Source organism: Anas acuta, chromosome 8 (assembly GCF_963932015.1).
Source record: "Anas acuta chromosome 8, bAnaAcu1.1, whole genome shotgun sequence".
Lineage (NCBI taxonomy): Eukaryota > Metazoa > Chordata > Aves > Anseriformes > Anatidae > Anas > Anas acuta.
Genome location: NC_088986.1, coordinates 5,276,859 through 5,298,953, shown reverse-complemented (window position 1 = coordinate 5,298,953; position 22,095 = coordinate 5,276,859). Strand labels below are relative to the sequence as shown.

Below are 22,095 nucleotides of genomic sequence, written 5' to 3'. Positions count from 1 at the left end.
AATATTTTGAGCCAAGTCACTCAGAATTCAGAACAGGCTGTATTTTTGTAAGTGAGAATAAGATTTTGTTCTAGTCTACACAGACTTCATTTCCACAACATACGGAAAGTTCTTAATTATTTCATTTATAAAACATTACCTTGTCTTTCAAGTCCTTCTCTTCTACATTCTGTACGTATTTAATCATTTTATGAATGACTGGGTCAAGCATGGGCTAAAAAAAATGAGAGAAAAAGGCATGAAGATCATTTTATGCTTCCTGAAATGAATTACATTACTAAGCATATCTGGCTGCAGCAAAATGAAATACTTAACTGAAAGTCAGTTATCTTAAACATAGAGCAACACATGCAACATATATAAAACTATCCTGCAAGTTAAGTCCAGAAAAAGAAGCACCTAGACTAAGAAGCTACTTGAGACCACAACAGGTTTACAGATGACCCCAACCTGCCCCAAACCCATTTCAAAGTGCATCAATTATTAGATGCATATGCCCCTTTGACCCCCATTAGCTCCTAAAATATATCCTTTCCAAATAAAGGCTTTGTCATTTATTAAACCGGTGCTTTTTGTTAGTGAATGTAGATGTAAAACCTAGAGCATATTCGCAAGTTTACAGAGATCACGGTGTGTTTTTTTTTCTTGTGTCACACTTTTTACCGTCTAAACTCTCATAACCATGAGCTCTATCTCTGCCAGAAAAAGAAATAAAAACTATAAACGTATCCATCACACTGTATTCTTTCCCTGCATGCTTTACACTGATGAAGTTTACTAAGAGCAGTCCCAAAATTTCTCACCATTGCAAATGATGATAGACAATTAAAGATCACTGTGCTTGGAAAAAGAATTTGAATATTGTTGAGCCCTCTATTGACTGCCTTCAGGATTCTTAAAATGGTTCCTGTACTTTATCCAAGGTGAATTTGGGAGGCTTTTTAGAATCGGTCACCAGTTTCACATCAACAGTCAAACTCATTTTTAGTCCTCTTATTTTCCAAATTGCTACGATGAAAAAAGATTCTCACATACTTGTGTTTCTGACACTATGCTGCTTAGGATTTCTGTATTAAAATAGATCTAAATCTGAGCAAATGACCAGTCACATTTTTCAAGGCTTTTATATTTGCTGAAAAGAACTCATAATAGACATTTTACCTGTACGACAGAAGAGTTCAGATATTCTGCACAAACTCCAAATGGTTGAACTAATGCAGAGATTGCCTGAAGAAAAAAAAACAGTACATATAAACTGATTTTAGAATGTAACTCCTTTGCAACAATGCATGGTTCAGGAAAGAGACATTACTGCATGCTGTAGAATACAATATATATTTTCGCCTGAAATTAAAAATGCCTTCCCATTTTTCATTAGTATCAGTCCTCTCATCATTCTGTCCAGTCTTCTGTCTAATCCTGTTTCAGCCAGAGAAATAATCAGACACAAAAAGGGCGCATCACATTTTGGTTGCTTAACAGCAATGAGAAGTGGGAAGACAAGACTTAAGTTTAAAGCCATATGGTGAATTTCTTTTCCAAAGAAAGAAATGGCAGAAAGCTTTTGCAAATGTGTCATATACATATACGTCCAGCTCATTTCAACGCAAGGTTTTCAACTGATATCCATCATCAGGAAATTAAGTGTGTAAAGACATTTGCCAATGAAGAATATTAAACCTAGCTTCTACTGAGTGGGTCAAAAATTATGAATGAAATTGAATATGCCCCACTGCAATCAAAGTCTTAAGTTTAGTGATGCTGAATGAGATTCCCTAAACAAGTAGTTATTACTCATTAAACAGTCAAAATTTCTATTGGAGTATCAGGATTTAAATTGAATTTTCTTACTCTTCTGCCATGCTTATATAAGAACTTATCCTTTCATAAAGCAGAAAGAATTAATACTCTAAGAAAAGAAATTCAATTCTCCCAATATGACAGTTCATTGAAAACAGACTAATTTTATACTTGGAGACAAGATTCTAAATTACATTGTTTTCCCTTGGCCTCCTTGTTCTTCACAGCTTGAAAAAAGATGTGAAGTCAAGTTAGGAAGCTGAAAACAAAGAAGTTAGGCTTTACCACCAAAAAAATAGTTTACAACTGTTAAGACTGGTTTTAAACACAGCTTTTGAAAAGTTGCTTAAGATTAGACAGTATCTGTCTTCCTAAGGATTTTTTCTTAAAAAATGATTTCTATAAGGCACAAAAATTAATTCACTTCCAGCTAAATGCAGATAAAGCTGAAGTAATCAGAAAACCAGCAACCTACTGGTGAATATGCAGTGAAACTAGACTGATCAATGTCTAACTGGAAGGCTGAACGTTAGACAGAAAAGCATGCTAACCCTTCCCTCTTTCCTCTGAAGCCTCAAGAGGTCTCTTTAGACAGGACGCTTACACACAGCCTCATCTGACCTCCAGTGTGACAACATTCCTCCAGGGCTATGTGGGAGTATTGCTCTTGTACCAAAGTGAACGTAAGAGCACTGCCAAAAATGATGTTACTGGTTCTATATGAAGTGACTAATGGAAAGAGAGGAGTCTAGGGACGAACAATGAACTTACCCCAAGCTCAATATCTTCTGAATTGAGTTTGGACTGAATTGCTGAAAATCCACCCAACTCTGCAAACTGAAATAAAATAATCAATATTATATTAGCGACCTACAGTATTTTATCTTTCAAATATGCTGTTATAGAAAATACTCCACTAAAAGTTACAGGGATGACGAGTATCCTCCACCATAACATCACATGCAACATAAGCTTTACATTTTCATGAGAATTCAGGGACACAGTGGGAATGCAATGCAGTTATATGTGGTCCCAGCTTAAACATCAAGCTACAAAGCGTTCTGGGTAAAAATGGATGTAGTGACAAAAGCTAGACCTTATAAAGCAATAGTAGGTTGGCGTAGCACTTTTGATTGAGTAACATCACTGAAGACTAAGATGAACTCTAATCTCTTCTAGTGATAGCTATCATGCTATGGTAAAGGTGCTCAAGGGAAAAGGCAGCAACATGAGATGTGTTTAGCAAGGCTCTTTCCCTAGATGCAGACAGCATTAACATTTTAAACTATTTATTGTGGTTGTCACTCTGAGGAAAGAAGGGAAAAACAAGGGTGGGGAGAGGAGGAAATTACTTGGAGAGCACTGGATTCAAGTGACAAGTACCATTTCTGCTTGGTTTGCATTTACGTACCCTGTTTACCAGATCCACCAGCCACCCATGAGGTTCCTTGAAAAATTAAAACATTAAAAAATTAGTAGCTGCAACAAACACTTGTCTCTGGAACAGATGTGGACAGACACATTCAGTGCATTAACCCACACCCTAAAGGCAGGCACTGTTATTTCACAGATCACAGCAGTGTGTTTACAACAGCTCCTTTGCTAAGTGTGTAGCTGGAGCTCTGGGAGGTTCTCATTAGCAGTATCCGTTTTTGGATTCTACCTGACATCACTGACCATGTGCTGTGGTAACAATACACACTGTGGCTGCTGACTCACAAGCAAATATATTTATAGCACGTTAGCTGTTGTGGAACATCACTAAAGGACCTTTCCCAAAGCAGCAGATGGAGAATTTTCTTTCTACAGCCACAAACATGTTTCCTAAAGGAAAAGAATCAACAACATCGAGGTTGTTTTTTAGACCCACCTGTCTGGAGCAACCACAAGACAATGCAAACCTCAAAAACTGGCTTCTCACCAGTGTTTGATGAAGATATCCCAAACCTGGGTGACAGAAAAGCAGGAATTCTCTGCTGGAACTGTACACCTTGAGTTATCCTGGTCATTTCATGCTCAACAGATGTCAGTCCTTAGATGCAGCAGATCTACCCATCTGATTGTTGTGTTACTTCAGACAGGAAAATACAGCAATTTCTAAATCCAGTTTCCAACAGAGAACTGGGACATTCTGAGAGGACAAAGGGAATTCATTTCCACAGACCAACGTATACTGAAGATCTGGTTATTGTAATTCTTGATCACACTTTTAAGCTTTCTTGTGTTACAAGCACCTATTAACCAATCTGTTGTGAAACAAAAACATCTAGCCTAAAAAGCAGCTTAGGGCATGCCATGCTCACCTTCTGAAATGTGGATATGGGTGAGACAGCATGCATGTTGCCCTCCCCGAAGACTTCTGCCCAGTTTCTCTGGCACACCTTCATTCGATTTTTGAAATGATATTCATTGTCAGGGTTAAAGGCCTTGAAAGAAAAACACCATGGAAATTAACAGCACGGCTTACACCAGTCCCAAAACTTACCCTGATAATATTTGACTTTTTCAGTTGAACATTCTTCTAGTTGACAATTAAAGATCTAGCAAAAACTAAAGTTCAACAGATGACCCCTGCCTCTTGCCCCTCAGTTCTTACTGTACCAAGGATTCTAAAGTTTCAGTTCTATGTAGACAATATCAAATATCCATGTGAGTCAGCTATCTGTATAAAGGGATAGATGAACTCAACGTACCAGTTTTCAGAAAATAAACACTGACATGACAGCAGTTGAAGTATTTTTGACAATATACAACTTAAATAGGATAAAAAGAAGCCGCAGCTTAAAAATTCAATACCCTAATATTGCACATAAAACACAGGACAATTCATGACAGTTATTAGTGGAGACTTCTACATTTTGAGGATATTCACCAATGAACTAGTATACCCTCGTTCACCATATTACTTAAACAGATCCCAAAGTTCAAAACACCATAGTTATTAAAAACTGCATCAGGGACAAATACCATTGTAAGCACACCGAGCAGGCCCACGGGGATAGGATCTTGTTTTACTCTTTCTGCAACCAGGTCTACTAGCAGCATAAGCATGTTGTATATTCCTTCATGGATTTCAGTTCCCCATTTGTGAACAGCGCTGGATGTCAACAGCTACCAAAACAAAGAAGAAATTTTGAAGTTTGAGCAAAATCATGTAAAACAGCAGAAATTTATCCACCTCCCAGATTGTTCTCAGAGCAAATGTTTCCTTAGAGTGTAATAATCAGTGGCTGGTGTGCTATTTTGTATCCTCTTTCTGCATTAATGGCTTAAGAGTTAATTAAATTTGTAATTTAATTGAAGAATGCCTTAAATCAGTTTGTGACAGAGACTAGCTTGTATCAAAGCAAACTGATTTCCATTTCCACTCACTGGTAAGATTATAACCTTTGTAAAGAACAGCCAATATGCAACTGTTTGCAGAATGAACATATGACTATTAAATCTTCAAGTACACGTTCCGCAGAGCTGCACTGATTCATCTGTAATAACCATTTACCGACTCACACTTTTTGAGCAGTTGCTGTTGGAAAACAAAGAACATGTACCATGCAGAGAGAGCTATTATTGCTGCTTTTCCACCTACTGAAACACGCTCTTTAAATCTGGTCTAACCTAGCTGGTTAAAGAGGACCTGAAGCTTCCATCTGCAAGCATTATTTAATTTCTGCTAGCTCTGCGCATTAGCTGTCTTTACAGTTAAAGAGCTTGATATTTTAAATACCATTACTTTTTGTACCATTTTAAGAAACAATAGAATCAGGCTCAATTACTGACTTGCAAAAAATTCAGCATATAACAACTTAACACATTCTGAACTTAGATTGGGGAGCTCCATAGAGAAGATGCACAATAACCCAGAGGAGAACAGTCAGAGAGGCAGGTTAGGCATTAAGCACTGAGGTGAAAAGTAGTGAAAAAAGGTGAAAAAAATACACATACAAGAGTTGCAGAACTGCAACTTCAGAATTTTTTTTTCAGATTTTCATCTAGCAATACATTCACTGGTTACCAGTTTCTAAAGTATGTATCAATCTGGATTGAAAGACACTATTTCCACCATGAACAACTCAAAAACAAGCAGTAAATTAGTGTACTGTACTTACTTACCTTTTTGAATGCTTCAGGCATGCATCTGTCCATAAACCTCTTGCAATTCTCATCAGAATCAGAAAGACCTTTATAGAAAGAAAGAAGTACATGTTTTAAGATTACCTCAGAAAATTCATTGCAAGTTTTTGGATACACCAACCAAAACCAGCAGCAACAGAAGAGCTACTATTAATTGATTATTAAGCATTATGTTATTTTCAGTCACAAAAGAATGTGAGCCAAAAGAACTTGCTTTTTAGAAATAAGAAGTTTCCAAACGTTTAATCTTTCGCAACTTCAAGTGTGATTAGTACCACACACGTTCCTCTCTTCAAAATTTAATACTAAGTGGAGACCATTCCTGGTGCTTCATATCCCCTTCCCCTCCAACCCCCCCCCCCCCCAAAAAAAAAAAGATCTACACATAGCCTTTTAACACACGTTGAAAATCAACAACGCAAACCAGAATCACTAACCACTCTTATTCTTCCTACAGATTATAACCTCCCTTTTGTCTGCTGTCAGGCATGTTGGAAAAACTGCCCCGTACTCTCATTACACCATGAGCTGGGCATGTCGTCTCCATAACACACTTAACCCCAGCCAAAGTACTGAATACAGAACAGACAAATTCAGGTCTAATGCACTATAAGCACTTCACTAGGGAAAAACAACCAGTTACACAAGCTTGGTGCAGCATGAATTTAGATGACAGCTTGTTTTTTACAAATGGAAAATTACCAGCACAATGAAAAACGAGTCAGTAATTCAGCTCTGAAAAAACAGTAATTCCTATAATCATTAGAACATAAAGAAACATGTGCTCCATTTTTTCCTCCAAAAAAGCTTAAGTAAACAAATTACTTTAGAAAAAAAGAGATCAACACTCCTTTTACAGCATTAGATAGAATAATTCATTGGTAACCACTTTCACAGAGATGTGATCACTCTGCTGGGTGCTAACGACTGCAAAATTAATACAAAAGGCATAACTGCGCACCATATGTCTACGAAATCTGAACAGATTATCTTTAGGTGTGTAAAAATAGCACTTACCTAGTCTTGCTAGATAGGTGGATGCGATTAGGCACTTGCCTAGAGATTCTTCCCGCTTGTAGGGTATGGACCAGTGATCTGTTAGAACTCTGCTCTCCAGCTCATACAAGTTGGTGGTTGGAAACTCAATGCCTTCTGCAGAGCAATTCCCGTTTTCATCATTTTTCTGTGAATAAAAAATTCAAGTGAAGCAATTTTTAAATCTATCCTTGACACTTTAAAGGATTTACTAGCTTCAGAAGAGATGGCTGTGCTTATAAGCAGCATGTCAAATTCTCAGCAACCCTTAGGCTGCTTCTGTTTTCCAAAGCAAAATTTAGTATTTTCATTTGAATTGATTACATATCTTTATTATCTCGTGTAGGTGATAACTGCTATGTTTACATGACTAATTGCTAATCGTCTCTAAGTGGCAAATTTTGTTCCTTAGCATATCAGATCCTAGAGCCAAGTGCTAAGTGCTTCTAGTCCCTGAGAGACTTTAGAGTATAAGCCCTGATCTTCACAGAAGTGTGCATATTAATCTTCTGTTCAACAACTGCTGGAGATTATGAAATAGTTTATTTTAAGGGAGGACAATTTTACCCCTTCACCCAATCACATTGAAAATAAACTAGACTAATCCAGTTGATCAGGATTTTTTAGTAGCTAATCACGTAAAGAAAATATCAAGTCTCAGGTATAGTTGCTCAGCAAGGAAGCTACAACTCCTGAAGTCAAAATAAGTTACTGGAAAGCATTCTGGAAGGCAAACGGGGAAGAAGCAGGCACAAGGCTGTAGCTCAGCTCTTCAGGTTTGTTGCCTGTGTCACTAAGGGCAGCTATTTCTGTGCACAGGCAGCACTCAGAATTAGCCCCCGTTTTTCGTTAAGCGCCAGATGAGGTAACTGCCTCAGGAGTGCCAAACAGAATACTACACAAGTTATCTATGTCTTTTTTTTTTTTTTTAAATATTAAAACTTTGTGTTGATACTGGCTACCCCACGTGTCACAGAGATCCCATGGGCTCTCTATGGCTTCCAGAAGGCCGAGTCCAGGCGGGAGGGAGGACGACACCCGGAGCAGGCCCGGCAGCGGCTGCCAGAGGCCGAGGTAAACACGAGCGTGTGGTGGTAACAGGAGAGCGCTCAGAGTGCCAGGGACACGCAGGAAACACATCTGAGAGTAAAATACAGCACCAGGAAAGCGAACGGAGGGAATAGAAAGGAAAAAGCCCAGAGAAACAACTGAGCTTGGGAGGATGCAGCGCACAAGGAATGAGATTTATGTAGAGAAGCGTGTGCCCAGCTCTCCCTGCACTTGCTATTGCAGGATTAGACCTGTTAATTAAGACATTAATGCATCATGTTCACTTTCATAATGACTCAAAAAGGTGACACCAACGGAACAGCAGCTGTATAGAGAGCACCCTGTAAAGTTAATTGGCGCAGGTGACAACAGCACACAGGCTGTACCTAATAACAGGCTCTGGAGAGCAGCAGTAACATTTATAGGAGTGACACTAAATTGTACTCAGGCAAGAAAACATGTTTGGGAAGCAAGGTGCCACCTTCCCCCTCTACTAAACATTCAGCCCCAAGTTTACCACTGCAGGAATCTGTACTTCCTTTAAGCTGGATACTGAGTTCATTGTTTGATCTAGCAGATCACGCCTCGTTTAAATACATGAACTTTTGGAGAAGAGATGTCTGAAGGACCAAATGAGGAGTCTGAAGGTATTTAAAAGCAGAAGTTCTCCACGAGATATCCCGTTGTAGTGATCAAAAACACATCTAAAGCTTTCGTAGAGGATACCCACCACTGAACATGGATCAATTACTGCAGAAAACGAATGTGCATTTATAAAGAAAGCCCTTATGGCTCAGTACAGATAACAACAATTAGTTTAATAAAGGAAGACTGACTGCAGTGTGCACATCCAGTCACTAGGTAACAGACTGCATGTCAGCCTAGACTTGTGGCACAGCAAAAAAGCATCTCAACAAATGGTGACATTAACTTAGCTATGGTTTCTCCAATATTTAGAGGAAGGTATCCATGTTAAATAAAAATATCCATGAGGTGTTACGAGACCACGAGGTGCAGCCTAACAGCAGCACAGACCTTCCACTGCTGCTGAAAAACTCCATGTGTTGTTGTTCTGTTTCTCCATCTGCATCTCAGGGGAGCTGCTCGTTATTTCTCTCCCCACAGGCCACGGCCAGTGCCTGCAGTATTACGGAAATTCGCGAGGAGTGAAGTAATACCTCTTCTTCGCTGTGCACTCACATACAAGGACATGACCGTAACAGCTGGGCTAAAAACACGGCTGGCCTATTGCCGTACTGAGTCTACCAGCAACATAGCAAAAAGATCTTTTACACAAGCAGTAACAGCGGGTGCAGTACTGGAAATATTGCCCTAATAACAAAGGGAGCAGTCTGCAATGAAGGAGCATGTCTTTGGCACGTTCTGTTAATTACAGATGACAAGGCATTCTTACACGTCAGTTTTCTGCTACTAAAATCCTTCCCAGAAAGTGTCAAGATTAATTATGGATTAATTTTAGAATGTATCACATTAAAGCAGCTTCACAGCTAGCACGAAACCTGCAGCGTGCTCAGATCTATGCCCAGGTAGTTTGAAAGTCAAACTCGCACTCCGCTTCAGACCATTAACAAAGCTAACGCCCTCGGAGAGTATCTCCATGCTCAGTGCATATTTCTGCAGACTGAATCTCCCTTCGTACAACAGACTTACTCAGACAAGGTATCTCTAAAAACATATTGCTGCTCTTTCATAATTAGTGTCTTTCTGCACAAAAATCAAGCAGCTCCCCATCCAACTTCTATATCAATTTGCTCTTTAAAGTGAGGGATTTATTAAAGTTGCAAGGTGCAGCATAAGCTCTTCTATGATTTTATGTTGCCTCACTAACCAACACCCAGCAAAGACCCTATTTGCATTTGTCAATGTCAAAAGAGCAACAGATCATGGCTCGGAACAGGTAACCACAGCTAGCACGTTGTAACAGGGGCAGGAACTGTCAGGAGAGAACCTACTGATGTCCTTCCAAAGGTGAAATATATGCTTTTAAATAAAATATGCTATACAAGAAAAGAAACAGCACACAAGCCCATGTCAGCTTCCTGTAAGGAGGCTTTTTGGGTCTCATTTCTGGAGCCATGTATTTTTTTGATGCAGAAACTGTCACCTGACAAGTTAAAGATTCACAGGGATCCTTTCCAACAGCAGAACAGTACAAAAGCAGTGAGACTAGTCCTGGCAGTTAACTGGTCATCCAAAGACTGATTGTTCAAAAATTTTCAGGAGCCATCTGTTTTCAGAGATAAAAAAAAAAAATCACATTGCACATCACACGCTCCGCAACAATGCTGCCTTCTGCAGCTCCAGTCTCGAGACCAAGAAGCATTTACCGACAGACCTTTAACATCACCTTCCATGCCTGTATCTCTTCCTTCCCTGAAGGCTCCTCCATTTTAGCAGGGTCACGGGGCTATTTTTGGCTTATTTTCAAGGTGCACAAGTGCAGTCATACCCATACATGCACAGATTCCCGAGACAAATATTCTCACTTAAACAGTTTCGAGTGCTGATTCAAGACTGTCACTCTGTGTCCTGGCACCTCCCCGAGTTGTTTGCAAGTCTGAATAAAGAAATTGTTAATACCTGATGAACAACATGTTGCCCAAGTTTGAGCATAAACCCTTCCAAGGCAGACTAACACAGAACAAAGACACACGCAAATGAAATATAAATTAACTTCAATTGCCGAAAGGTCACAGTTCAAAGCTTCAAAATGTATTCCCATAGCATTCAGCTAATTAACTCATCACACAGCGTTTAACTAAAGCCACCGCCGCTTACCACGCCGGTCACTTTACATAAAATAACACGGAGTTTAAGAGGGTATTTTGATGTTAATTGGCGCTCTTAGCAATGAAATTACAGTCAAGTTACAAATTAAATTTGTTAATTTGATTTTGATAGAAGGCTACCAGCGCAATCCAGTGTCACTAGAGCCAAGTCCCATTAGGTGCTCTTGAATCTAGTATAATCCCTGAAACTGAACCAGAAAGTTGTGTTTCTTTCAAGGAGCAATAGGATCAGAGTTTGTAAGGTACCAGCAGATCCGTTTTCTTCCCTCGTGCCTCTTTAGTAAGTGATTTTCATGTGATTTCAGCATTTTGCAGCCAACAGGATTTTGATGTTTCATTGCATTGCTAAAAAACGATTTGTATATTGTCACCACATGTCAACAAACAGAATCAAGCTATTTGCCCTGAAAAGTAGCAATGAAAAACAAAATCCTTAAAGTCAGAATTAAAAGACAAAAAATTCTAGGCCCTCCTTTCACTTTTATCACAGATATACTAACCAATAACGAGGACATCAATTTGTGAGCACTTCAGCTTCCGCAGCTGCAGAGTGTCAGTAATGACACTTCCCTCTGCCCCAGCAGGTTGATGTACGATTCACTGGTGTTTTGCAAAGTACCACAAAACGCTCAGGTGGAGGCAACACAGAAGCAATATGTCAAATATCCATAAAAAACAGAAAAAGCAGCTCGCTACTCCCTGATCTATTATGTCCATCAACTTCTGGGAGAAGCTATGAATCCTGAAGTCACGACTTGACAGTCCTATCTGCCAGACTGCTGATTAAAGCAGCTTTTACTTTTGCACCTGGATGGCATTTTTTCCCCTTCATTTTAATTAACTGTTAGGAGGAGGATATTCTGTTGCCTGGAATTGATTCACTGGAGTACGATCATAAAGGTTTCCAAATAAATCAAAGCCACTGCTTTGCACTTAGGCTGGAAAGCACCCGCATGAGGTAGACAGTGATTTTTAAACTTATATTTTCTTATTTGAACAGAAGTGGGTTTTTTATAAACCGGTATTCCCAGAGCTTCAGGGTCTTCTTTAAATTCCATTTAAGTGGCAGATCTGGAAAATATCCCTACATATTTTATTGAGGAACAGCTATTTATTTTCAAAGCACAGTAATTGTCTTTAACTGTTTTACACCTTAGGCAGTTATAGTATCTTGCCCTTAATTTTTTCTATGGATAAAAATGTGTCTGTATGCAAAGTTTCTGAGTAAAGTGACAGAAAGGAATGTTTTTTGTTATTTATGTTCTGCTAAGAGAAAGTAACCTCGTTGGTTAGATATATCACACTTTTATTCTTTTCACAGCGGAATTAAGCCCTTAAGCTCACATTTGTGCTATGCATTACATTACACAAAGTGTTAATATTAGTAAATAGTACTTAATCACGTTAATAGGAAGCAATGATCCTAGTCTACCACTAACAAATCCTGTGTTATGTAGCCCATCTAATCAGAGCTGATTCAGATTCTCACCTCACTGTAAATCCCTTCCAAAAGAGATCTGATTTATTTAGTGACTGTTTTCACACAATGTTTTGGAACCTGACCTCAGCTGAGAGTAATACGAGTGCATTGTCAGGAGTGCCTGGTGGGACTAAGCCCCCCTTAGTACACGTGAAGGATTATAACAAGTCAACCACAAACACAGCTTCCTCCCCACCTCTCAAACCCCAAAAACTATAGAAAATTGGGAAGAACACAACGTGAACTGGATGTTGGGAGGGGGGAATCAGTAAAGCTAGAAACCAACTAGGATTTTCTAAAAACAGTGCTTGAACTGTACCCCTGTTTTCCAGAGTGATGCAACGTTACCACGCAATATTCCCCAATGCACTTCCCTCGTTGTTCCGAGATGAACTCAGCGCTAAGTGTTACAGCAACCAGAATCAAGGCTCTGTAAAAATCCTGTTTAAATTAGAAGATCCATTTAACTCAAAACAACCTAGAAACCTTTTGCATTACAACTAGCCCAGCATTCAGTGGAATCAGGCTTGTTACGAGCACTCTCAGCAACATCTTTCCAAGCTCGATAACAAGCTGTAGGCCAGGGAAAGGTCACGGAAAGCTCTGTTAAGAAAGCCACTCGTAAGAAATCAGGGCAAACACACGCTTATCTTACACGTGGTTTCAGTATTGTCTGAAATATTTAAGTAATTTATTCCCTTGGCGTAAGTACAAACATCCAGGCACTGAGTTGGTACCATTATTCCTCCCAGCCCTCGAGTTTTCCTAGGCACAAAAACAGTGCTGATCTCCAAATACCTCAAAATAACTTTGTGTGGTATCAGATAAACATTGTGCTTTAATACAATAAAACAGTGAATCACAAGCGTTTGGCATTTCAGTGCCTAAAATTAAGTCATTACTTCTATTCCCCTTTGCCAGAACACCAGGCAGGAACAGAGCAGCGCTGCAGAAGCACGAGATAAAGGATTTAGCACAACACCTCTGTGACCAGCGCTCAAGATCTGGAAGGGAGAGCTCAAACTAGTACCAAAAAAGCAGCTGGCAACGAGCCTGAGTGCAAGTCCTGCAGTGTACCACTGACTGCAAAGCTGTGGTTAACAACTAGGACCAAAACCTTTAAGCATCTCTCAAGACCGCTCTGCCGGGCATCGGAAGAACAGAAGTGAGAAGTGCTGCACAGCAGCGAGCAGGAAGGGCAAGCAGCAAGAAGCACTGAGTACACCGGGGCTTTAATTTGGCCCACGAAGCATAGCTGGAACATACATACCAAAGGCTTCTCCTATGGTAGCAGGAACGCGTGGTTTTTTCGAGTTGAGAGTTTACAAAAGGAACAGGCACTTCCTTTCCATCTTTGCCCTCTTCATACAAAGAGCCACTGTGCCTTAACCCAAAAGCAATCCAAATGATTTGCTGGAATTAAATTCTAACACTGGCTAATTTGTTTTTATACTTGTTCTTCCTCCGCGTTTCACTTCCTTATTAAACAGCTGCCACAGAATAGCACTTTAAACAGGGAAGATGACCAGCAAATGCCTCCAGAGAACATTTTATCAGATGCTTCCTGCCCAGCTGAGGAGCCGGCTGCAGAGCTGCCTGCTATCTGTGGGCATCACTGTCACCGATGTCCCAGTAACTGTGATGTGCCGGTCTTAACCCAAAAACTCCTGCAACAATCATATTGTATTATAACAGGCTTATAAAGTATTTAAAACAAAGCTTACTCTTAATAAGCCTCCCTTCTCGGTATTACCCCATTCTCAGCACCTTCCTGTAGCATCTCTGTTACTATCATGCTGGATAAACACTGCCTAAGCAGGGATTTTTCTTTCTAAACGCAGGAAAGCACCCATGTAGCAGTAGCTCCTTCCTCCTCCTTTCAGGTTCTGGCCACCCCAGGACCACGGGTGTCATTTTTGAGAGCAGAGATGCTGAAACCCAGGAGTGCTGAAGTACTAATTCCACTTGACGTTGTGGTGGCAGCCCGCCAGGACCCAGCGCCAGAACGCAGCACAGAGCTTTATTTGATTGCTTAATTGCTTTACAAGGCCAATTCCTAGACAAGCCACACTGTAAAACTTCCACACGAGAATGCCAGCAGCAGTCACTTTTGCGAAGCTCAACTCTACTTACAGGACAGGAGACTGACTTTACATTTATAAAGCTGCAGTGTAAAGCCCATCGCGTTTCCTAAATAGCTTTTTTTTGCCTTAAAATAAACAGAGCTCCTTCCATCCAAGGACCAGAGACCATCACAAGCCCGGTGTCTGCAGTATTCCCACACAGCACAAACCATTATCCTCATTTTACACCCTCGAAGCTCAGAAGGAGGCAGAGGGTTTGCACAAAGTCCTGCAGCGTGACCAGTGAGTGAGAAACTGCTGCTGGCATGCTCCTTCCGCACAGCCCCTCCTCCTGAAATCAAACACAACTTCTAAGAGTAATTTTGGACAAGTTTTTATGTTAAACCTTATCTAGTAAAATCTGGTGTATGTGAGCTTTTGATCCCATTCAACTAAAATAAAATAATAAAAAAAACAACATCAAAAGAGCACATGCTGAAGGAGACGGGAATAGCTGGAAGGTAACACAACCCGCAGATCACAATTTACCCAAAAGGTCAGAGCAACGACTCGCAGGAGCTGTTTAAAAACAAGTCAAGATTTCTTTTCAGGAAGGGTTATACAAACAGGGTAAGTGGCTTCCTACCCTTAACACAATTTTAGGCTCCCTGCTCATATTTGCCTGGCCTGCCCCTCTCCATCCTACTCCTGCCCAGCTTGTGAACGTCAGCACTGAGGGCACTCGGGACAGTTTGTGGACACTGACAAACTTTGTCATCACGTTCATTTATAGCTTCATCATAAATTTTATGGACTTAGCAGCAGTTCACAGAAGAGCTTATCTGTCAGTCACATGAAAGATGAGTATAACCTTCCATCCCACTGCAGAGATCACAGTGTAAAAATCTGTACGTTGCCTAAGGAATAAACAGAAGAGAATCCCAGATTCTTGCCAAAACGTACTTATCAGATTCACTTCAGCCAACAGACAGAAACATGAAAGTTGTGTCAAACAGGCAAAGTAACCTCTTGGAAAAGCAGGTGATCTCAGCCTGTCAAAGTGGTTTGGCACTGCAGAGGGCAAAATACCAAGCCAATGGGAAACCTAAAGCTGAACTTCCTGGGATTTCAGGAAGAAATGCGAAGCCCCCTTCCTACTTCCAAATTAATTAAACACCGTCACGCCAGCAGCACCAACTCCACAGACCACAGGTATTAACTCAGAATTGAATCAGTTGCATGCTCTGTGGAAGACATGAGCCTGCTGAAACTGAAGTTTCATCCTTTGTTAAACTGAGTTTATGCGTGTCCTTATCTCAGTCTCATAAAACAGAGTGCACGTTGGGCCAGTCCACAGCTGCTGTCTTCCAAATTCAGCCTCCTGTAGCACCTCCAGAAGCCCCTGAAGCAGCCTGGACCACTGAAACAGGATTTGCGATGGCTTTACTATCCTACCCAAAGGGAAGACGGTTTTATTAGTAAGATTTTTATTAGTAAGACAGGTATCGGGTTGCTGTGATACGCCCAGAGAGCACCAACACACAAACCCTTCTCTGATCTCCGTGCTTGCTGAACAGAACAGACTAACATTATGTAACAGAACCGAGGATGCGTATGCAAACATAACGGGCTCTTTACTGATTAGAGAACATGCAAAGTGTCTGATCATTCATGAAGCTACCCTTCTCTGCATAGTAAATTGCACTCAGCCAAAAAAAACACACACACAAAGTACGGAGCTGGTACACACACATCTTGCAGCACGGCTGAAGTCTTCCTGTTATGCTTAAAATAACAAATCTACTCTTAACTTTTATTCACTTAGTGATGAAAAAAAAAAAAGATTACTAGAGCAGAAAAAAAAATATTTAGGGGAAAAGTAGGGCTGTGCTCTATTTGATTTATACGTTCATGCACATTTCTGATATATACCGTCTGAAAATCAAACCAAGAAACATCCCTCCCTCCCCATTAAGCAAGCATTAAAATTGCTGTTACGACAAGAGGGAGGAATGCACGCTCTCAGAGCTGTTAGAAGGGGAGAGGATATTGACAGGAAGATAGACAGAAATAACATCCGAATTGTGTTGCCACAAGATAGTAGGGGTGCGCTACTCACAAGGTTTCAACACGATGTGTGTGCCTACAACAAGCAATAGGGGCGTCTGTGAACAGGCTTCACGGGCCACGAGTTCTGAATGGAAAACTTCCTACTGATAAACTACCTAAATAATAATGCAGTTTATTAAATGCAGTTCCACATTGCATCTGAAGAATAAAAAGAATGAGAACAGATCACGTACAGTTTCTCTTTTCCCCTTTTTATGAAATATGTCAAAAGCTGCTGGGCTGCACTGCGATATTAGTCAAATAAACAGAGGAAATAATCCCAGATCTTAAGACTTTTACAGGGATAACTCTTGCATGACAAAAATGTAATGCATACACGTGCAGAAACTGACAGATGTTCATACATAAATGGATCCAATTACTAAACTGAGGCCTGAATTCATATAAAGGTTCATGCAGTAAGATACTGCAATCCTTCCGTGCTGATTTTGCGGACTTGCAGTCATTTGCATACATTCAAATGTTTTGGTTTCCCTCCTGGGGGTTAACAAGAGCACAAATCAAAGCAAACAAGAACACGGGTGGCGAAGGAAACTGAAGTATAAGTTTGATCAGACAAACAAACTGAAATAACAGAAAAAACCTCTTATAGTTGTCAGTGTCATCTGTAAGAGGAACAGAAGGGGAAAAAACACGCTTGTCTGAAGCTTACACTGACAGCTTCTCTGTACATGTCACACTGACAGCCCAGTTAGTCCCATCTGTAACCACGAGATACCTGACACGGAAATCCACCCTCTTCACGGCTAACAAGCTCTGAACACCACCAGCAGAACTCTCTCACAACCCTCCAAAGCGAAGGCACGAAACTCGTTCCCTGTTGCTTCAGTCAGGGAATTTCAAGCAACTCCTCTTCTGCACAGCACACGTGCAGCCCCACAAATCAGCTTACTCCACACACGTACATCACCATCATACACCAGGGAAGGATCTAAACCAGTTAATTCAGCAAACAGGATCTCTGTTCTGCAAGAGGGGACTTCAGGTAACACACCAAGACTGGATATGGACGATCCGTGCTAGTGTAGCTACGTACACGTAGGTATGTGAACATATTCTTCATATATGTTTTAATAGGTAAATACACACGCAGAAAGATATCCCTCCTGGCTCAGGATATCCCCAGGACACTGTTTGAGGTGCATGAGCATGTTGTTATTCATGTGCTTAGGCACCTGCTGTTGGCCACTGAGACAGACCATGCAAGGTGGCCCTTGGGTACCGGGACCACACAGCGGGGCTGCTCCGTTCTGCTCTCACCCCTTGGGCTCCTGAGTCAGGCTTAGCTCTTTCCATAGGCACCTGGGCAATTTTGGGGAAGAAGAACAGACCTAGAGGAGGAGAAAGCTTTACAGGTGAGTGCTGCAAGCGCACTCCAGGCAGCACAGCAAGAGCCAGCAGCGCATTTGCTGGCCGAGGAGCTGAGTTCTGGAAAAGTGTGGAAGAGGAGGGAAAAAAGCAGAAGAGGGAGGAAGGGGAAGGAGCGCGCGAGGCTGACATTTGCCAGCCCTCCTGCTTCAGGCGTCTTTTTAAAACACAGCTATAATTAACGAGGTACAGCCTTTGTTTTAAAAACACTTGCACTCGCCGTGTTTCCACGGGCAAACTCGTGGCCTATCCAAAAAAAAAAACAAAACACCCAGGATTTGCACTTGGCATCGAGTAAATAGTGTTTAAAAGATATATATATAAATGGAGTGCAGTCAATTATGGGGTTATGCAAGAAGGCACGGGGCTGGGGGGGGGGGGTTGTGGGGCAGCGACGCATTCCTTGAATGCCAAGGAAAATAATGCAACAGCAGGTAAGGGGAACACAAACAGAGGCCGGGGCACCCCCAGGGGCTCCGGGGGGGCTCCCCCACCGCCCCCCTCAGCCCCTCGCCCTCCCTCGGGGCTCACCTCAGCGTCCACCACTTCGTGGTAGGCGGGCGGGGGGTCGAAGCCCCCTCCTCCTCCGCCGCCCCCTCCGCCACCACCGCCGCCTCCACCGCCGCCCCCGTCCCCGTCTCGGTGCCCTTGCCCCCCTGCGGGGGAGCCGTGGCCGCCGGCCGGGCCGTGCCCGCTGTCCATGGGCTCGTAGCCGCCGTAGTGGAGGCCGGGCCGCTCGTTGGTGAGCAGCGCCACCGCCTCGTTGATGTCGTTCTTGGCCAGGCGCAGCGCCTTGCGGATGGCGGAGGCGTCCGAGAAGCCCATGCAGAGCAGCGTGGTCATGTGCTGCTCCTCCTCGCTCTCCATGGCCCGCGGTAAAGTGGAGGGGGGGGAGCCCCGGCGGCGGCGGCGGTCGCCGGGCTCCGGGCTCCGGCCTCAGGCGCTGCCCGCCGCGCGCGCCGCCATCTTGCCGGCAGCGCCTCTCCCCCCGCCCTGCCCGCCCCGCCCCTGCGCGGCCCGGAAAGAGGGGAAGGGAGGGGGGGGGAGGAGGGGGGGGGCGAATCACGTGACGGGGGAAGCGAGGCCGGCGGGGATGAATGGAGCGTGCGGGGCGTTGTCACGGAGACCGGGCACGTGACGGGGGCGGCGTTGCCATGGAGACGGCAGCGGCGGGAAGGGGGGGGTCGGGGCCTGCTCGCGGCCCTCGTGGTGTGTGATGGGTCTGATGGGGAGTAAACCCCGTAAAGAAGTGCAAAGATAATAATAAAAGTGCTCCAGCCCAATGAATTGCATTTGTGTGTGGTTCTTAAAAAGTACTTGCCCAAACTCTGGCGCCGTATGGAAGTGAGATCTGCACCCCTTAAGCTACCCACTCAATATCTGCCCCTCCGTTTTATCAAACACTTTAACTGCCGCAGGAAAGGAGGCAGCTGATAAAAGATTTGTGAAGATCGGTGCTGGGATCGTGTGTTAGCAGTGGCTGGCATCACTAAGAGCACCGGGGTGAGGAAACTACAAATAGTTGCCTGAAATCTGAGGCACGGATTAAAGCCAGCGTAAGGGAATCTTTCTAGGGAACACCAACAATCTCTGAACTTTCAGAGCTCTGTGTCCATCCCTGCTCCTGATGGTGTCTGTCGAAAGAAACTGACTGACAGATCTGCCTGTTCGACTGGTAAGGTTTTTGAATAATTTTTAGATAGCAGTGTGCCACCAGTGCTCACATTATCTTTGTGTGCTGACCCAAAAGGTAATCACAACTCTTTCATATCCCAATTTTTATGTATTTATTTATTTTCTGTAGGTGATATTCAGTGGAACGTAGGTATCGTGCCCGACTCAACTTCAGCGTCTGGATCGAAGGAGGGTTCTTCAGTCACGCAGATCTCCAGCTATAAAAGGAACTCGTATGGCTCAGTTTTGCCAGGATCAAGAAAAAAAATCTATCACTTCGAGTGCAATCAGTTAATATGCTGAATATTGACTCACTGCTTACTCATGTACTCAACGTTTAAATTACACTTTCTCATTTTTGAAACATAAGTAATGATTTAATCCTCACAGGCTGATGAAGTCAGTTGGCATCATTTTCCTTTACTAGTGGAAGACAAGTCTGTAGGAAAAAGTGGTATCTTTTATTAGATGTCATTATTGATTTCAGATTTATTTCAAGGAAGGAGTCCTGTAAATTTGCCCTGAGCTATTTAATGAAAACATACCAAAAGTAATGGAGGAACTGATTGTAATCCCAGATGACTGAGCACAGAAGAGAATACTTTACAGTTAAGTTACCGATGCACCACTGTCCTGAAAGAAGTTTGAAGGGAATTTGAATTTACCAATATGTGATGGTAGCACTTGGACACAGCAGCTGAACATAACGTTGGCAGTGAGGTATACTGATCCTAAGCTTTTCACAGAGTTCTCTGACAGCATTTCTCTTGAGACTGTGTAAAGGACAAGACTGTATATTCCAGCTTATTGAAAGAATGGGTGCATCTTTTTCTAAAAGTTATTCAGCCTGAAAATCCCAGCTGAAAATGTTGTTCAAGCATTGTTATTTGAAGAAAAGTTTCAGGGAGAAGCACAGCAAACTTTTCTAACTGAGAACGACAAATGTAGAGTGAGTCTTTCCTATGGGACATCACAAGGTGCAAGGAGACAAGGGAAGAAAAGAAGTTGAAGGAGGGAGCAAAACCCTCAAGATCTGCTTTTGGATAACTTGGAGTTTACAGCTGTTAGTTGCCAGTTTCATAAGACATGTTTACTGTGACTGTTACTTTACAGAAGGTAGTGACTTTCTACAAAATTCATCATTTATGTATCCTGAAGTGCCTCTGGACATGAATAACCCCTGTTTTACAACAGAGAGATTCTGGAACAGAAACTACTTCTTTGGTAAGTGACTTTCAGTAAATTCAATGCTGTGACATCGGACACAATTTTTGGGTTGACTCTGGGGTTTCCAGGCAGCCTGAAACTAGGGTTTGATGGAACATTGTAATGATTTCTGTGGAGATGTTACAGTAGAAGTGCTTGGTTAATTTGTGTTTAACTGAATATACTTTATGATTTTCTTCATAAAACTGTTTTAAAGCCAGTCCTATGTTTTACGGCTCACTATTTAAATAGTGAATGCAGTGTTTTCACTCAAAGAGAAACATCTGTATTGTTCTGGTGGAACATACATGTGCAGCCAAACCAAGAGTTAACTCTCTGGCTTGTTGGAGGTTTCTCATGTTTGCAGCTGTTGGGGAATTCTGACCAAAATCTCTGAACTATTTGGAAAACATCCCTTGCCACCCTGATTCTGTTTCCCTCTTTGCTGCATCTTCTCAGCCACAATTATTACATACATGCTTAGGGACTCTGCTAGAAGGGAATGGGAAGTTTGTTATATTAGCACCAGGTCTGAAATTTGACGCATGTTTTACTCGAGATGAAAGAGCATCTTTCTCGTCACTTGTTAAGACATTTCAAAGCAGTATGTTACTAAGGGAAGCTTTGTACGAGCTAAAACTTACTGTTCATAAATCTTTTATGACTCAAAGTGTGAAATCAGGACAAAATTTAATCACGGTGCCACACCATTACATGGTGCATAAGCACAGAAGGAGCAGTATGAAAATGGGAGTTGCAGTAGCTAGAAGAAACTCGTTTGCAGTTGTTGCCTGAATTGGTGTGTGTCTGTATGAAACACAGCTCATTTGTTTGGAAGGGAAGAACCCTGCTTCTCTCACTGATGTTAATGGCTTAGGATTAGGCAAGTAATACAGTTGGATCTCATGATGATAAGAAGAGGCTTCTGTGCTGTCTGCCAAGCGAACAGAAACACTCTCCGCAGGCTGCAGGGTAAATATTTTTTGTGGACTTGAATTACAGTACCAGAAAAGGCAGCAAATCAAATGGCATCGCCTCGCAGGAGATCTCACCACCCAGTGAGTGATGAGAAAGTAACTTTCTGGTGAGAAATATCCTGTCTCTGTACCTCTAAACATACCAAGCACCAACAAGAGGAACATATTTACAAAGCTTTCCCCCATCTTATGTTTCTGGTAGACAAGATGCTTCTTGCTTTTAGTATAACTGGCAGTTATACTAAACTGTTATGGCACAGGAAGTCTTTATTGCTTACAGAAAGAGTGAGGATGTGAGATGTTGCAAAATCCACCTTTATATATAGTGTTGTGCAGAACTAATTTAGCTTTTCTGGAATTTTTTTTCCTTC

General features: G+C 42.0%; 1 protein-coding gene across 3 annotated transcripts in view; it reads right to left on the bottom strand.

Moving 5' to 3' along the window:
* Positions 1-18,864, bottom strand: part of USP24 (ubiquitin specific peptidase 24) — a 60,191-nt gene extending 41,327 nt beyond the window's left edge. For all 3 annotated transcript variants that reach the window (XM_068691206.1, XM_068691207.1, XM_068691209.1), the window contains exons 1-9: positions 18,399-18,864; positions 6,949-7,114; positions 5,911-5,978; positions 4,768-4,911; positions 4,104-4,226; positions 3,212-3,247; positions 2,572-2,637; positions 1,162-1,227; positions 140-214 (exon numbers count right to left, since the gene is read on the bottom strand). In XM_068691206.1, coding sequence (XP_068547307.1) covers positions 140-214; positions 1,162-1,227; positions 2,572-2,637; positions 3,212-3,247; positions 4,104-4,226; positions 4,768-4,911; positions 5,911-5,978; positions 6,949-7,114; positions 18,399-18,734 — 1,080 coding nt within the window. In that variant the 5' untranslated portion in view covers positions 18,735-18,864. The remainder of the gene's footprint in view (positions 1-139; positions 215-1,161; positions 1,228-2,571; positions 2,638-3,211; positions 3,248-4,103; positions 4,227-4,767; positions 4,912-5,910; positions 5,979-6,948; positions 7,115-18,398) is intronic.
* Between the last annotated feature and the right edge of the window lie 3,231 nt (positions 18,865-22,095).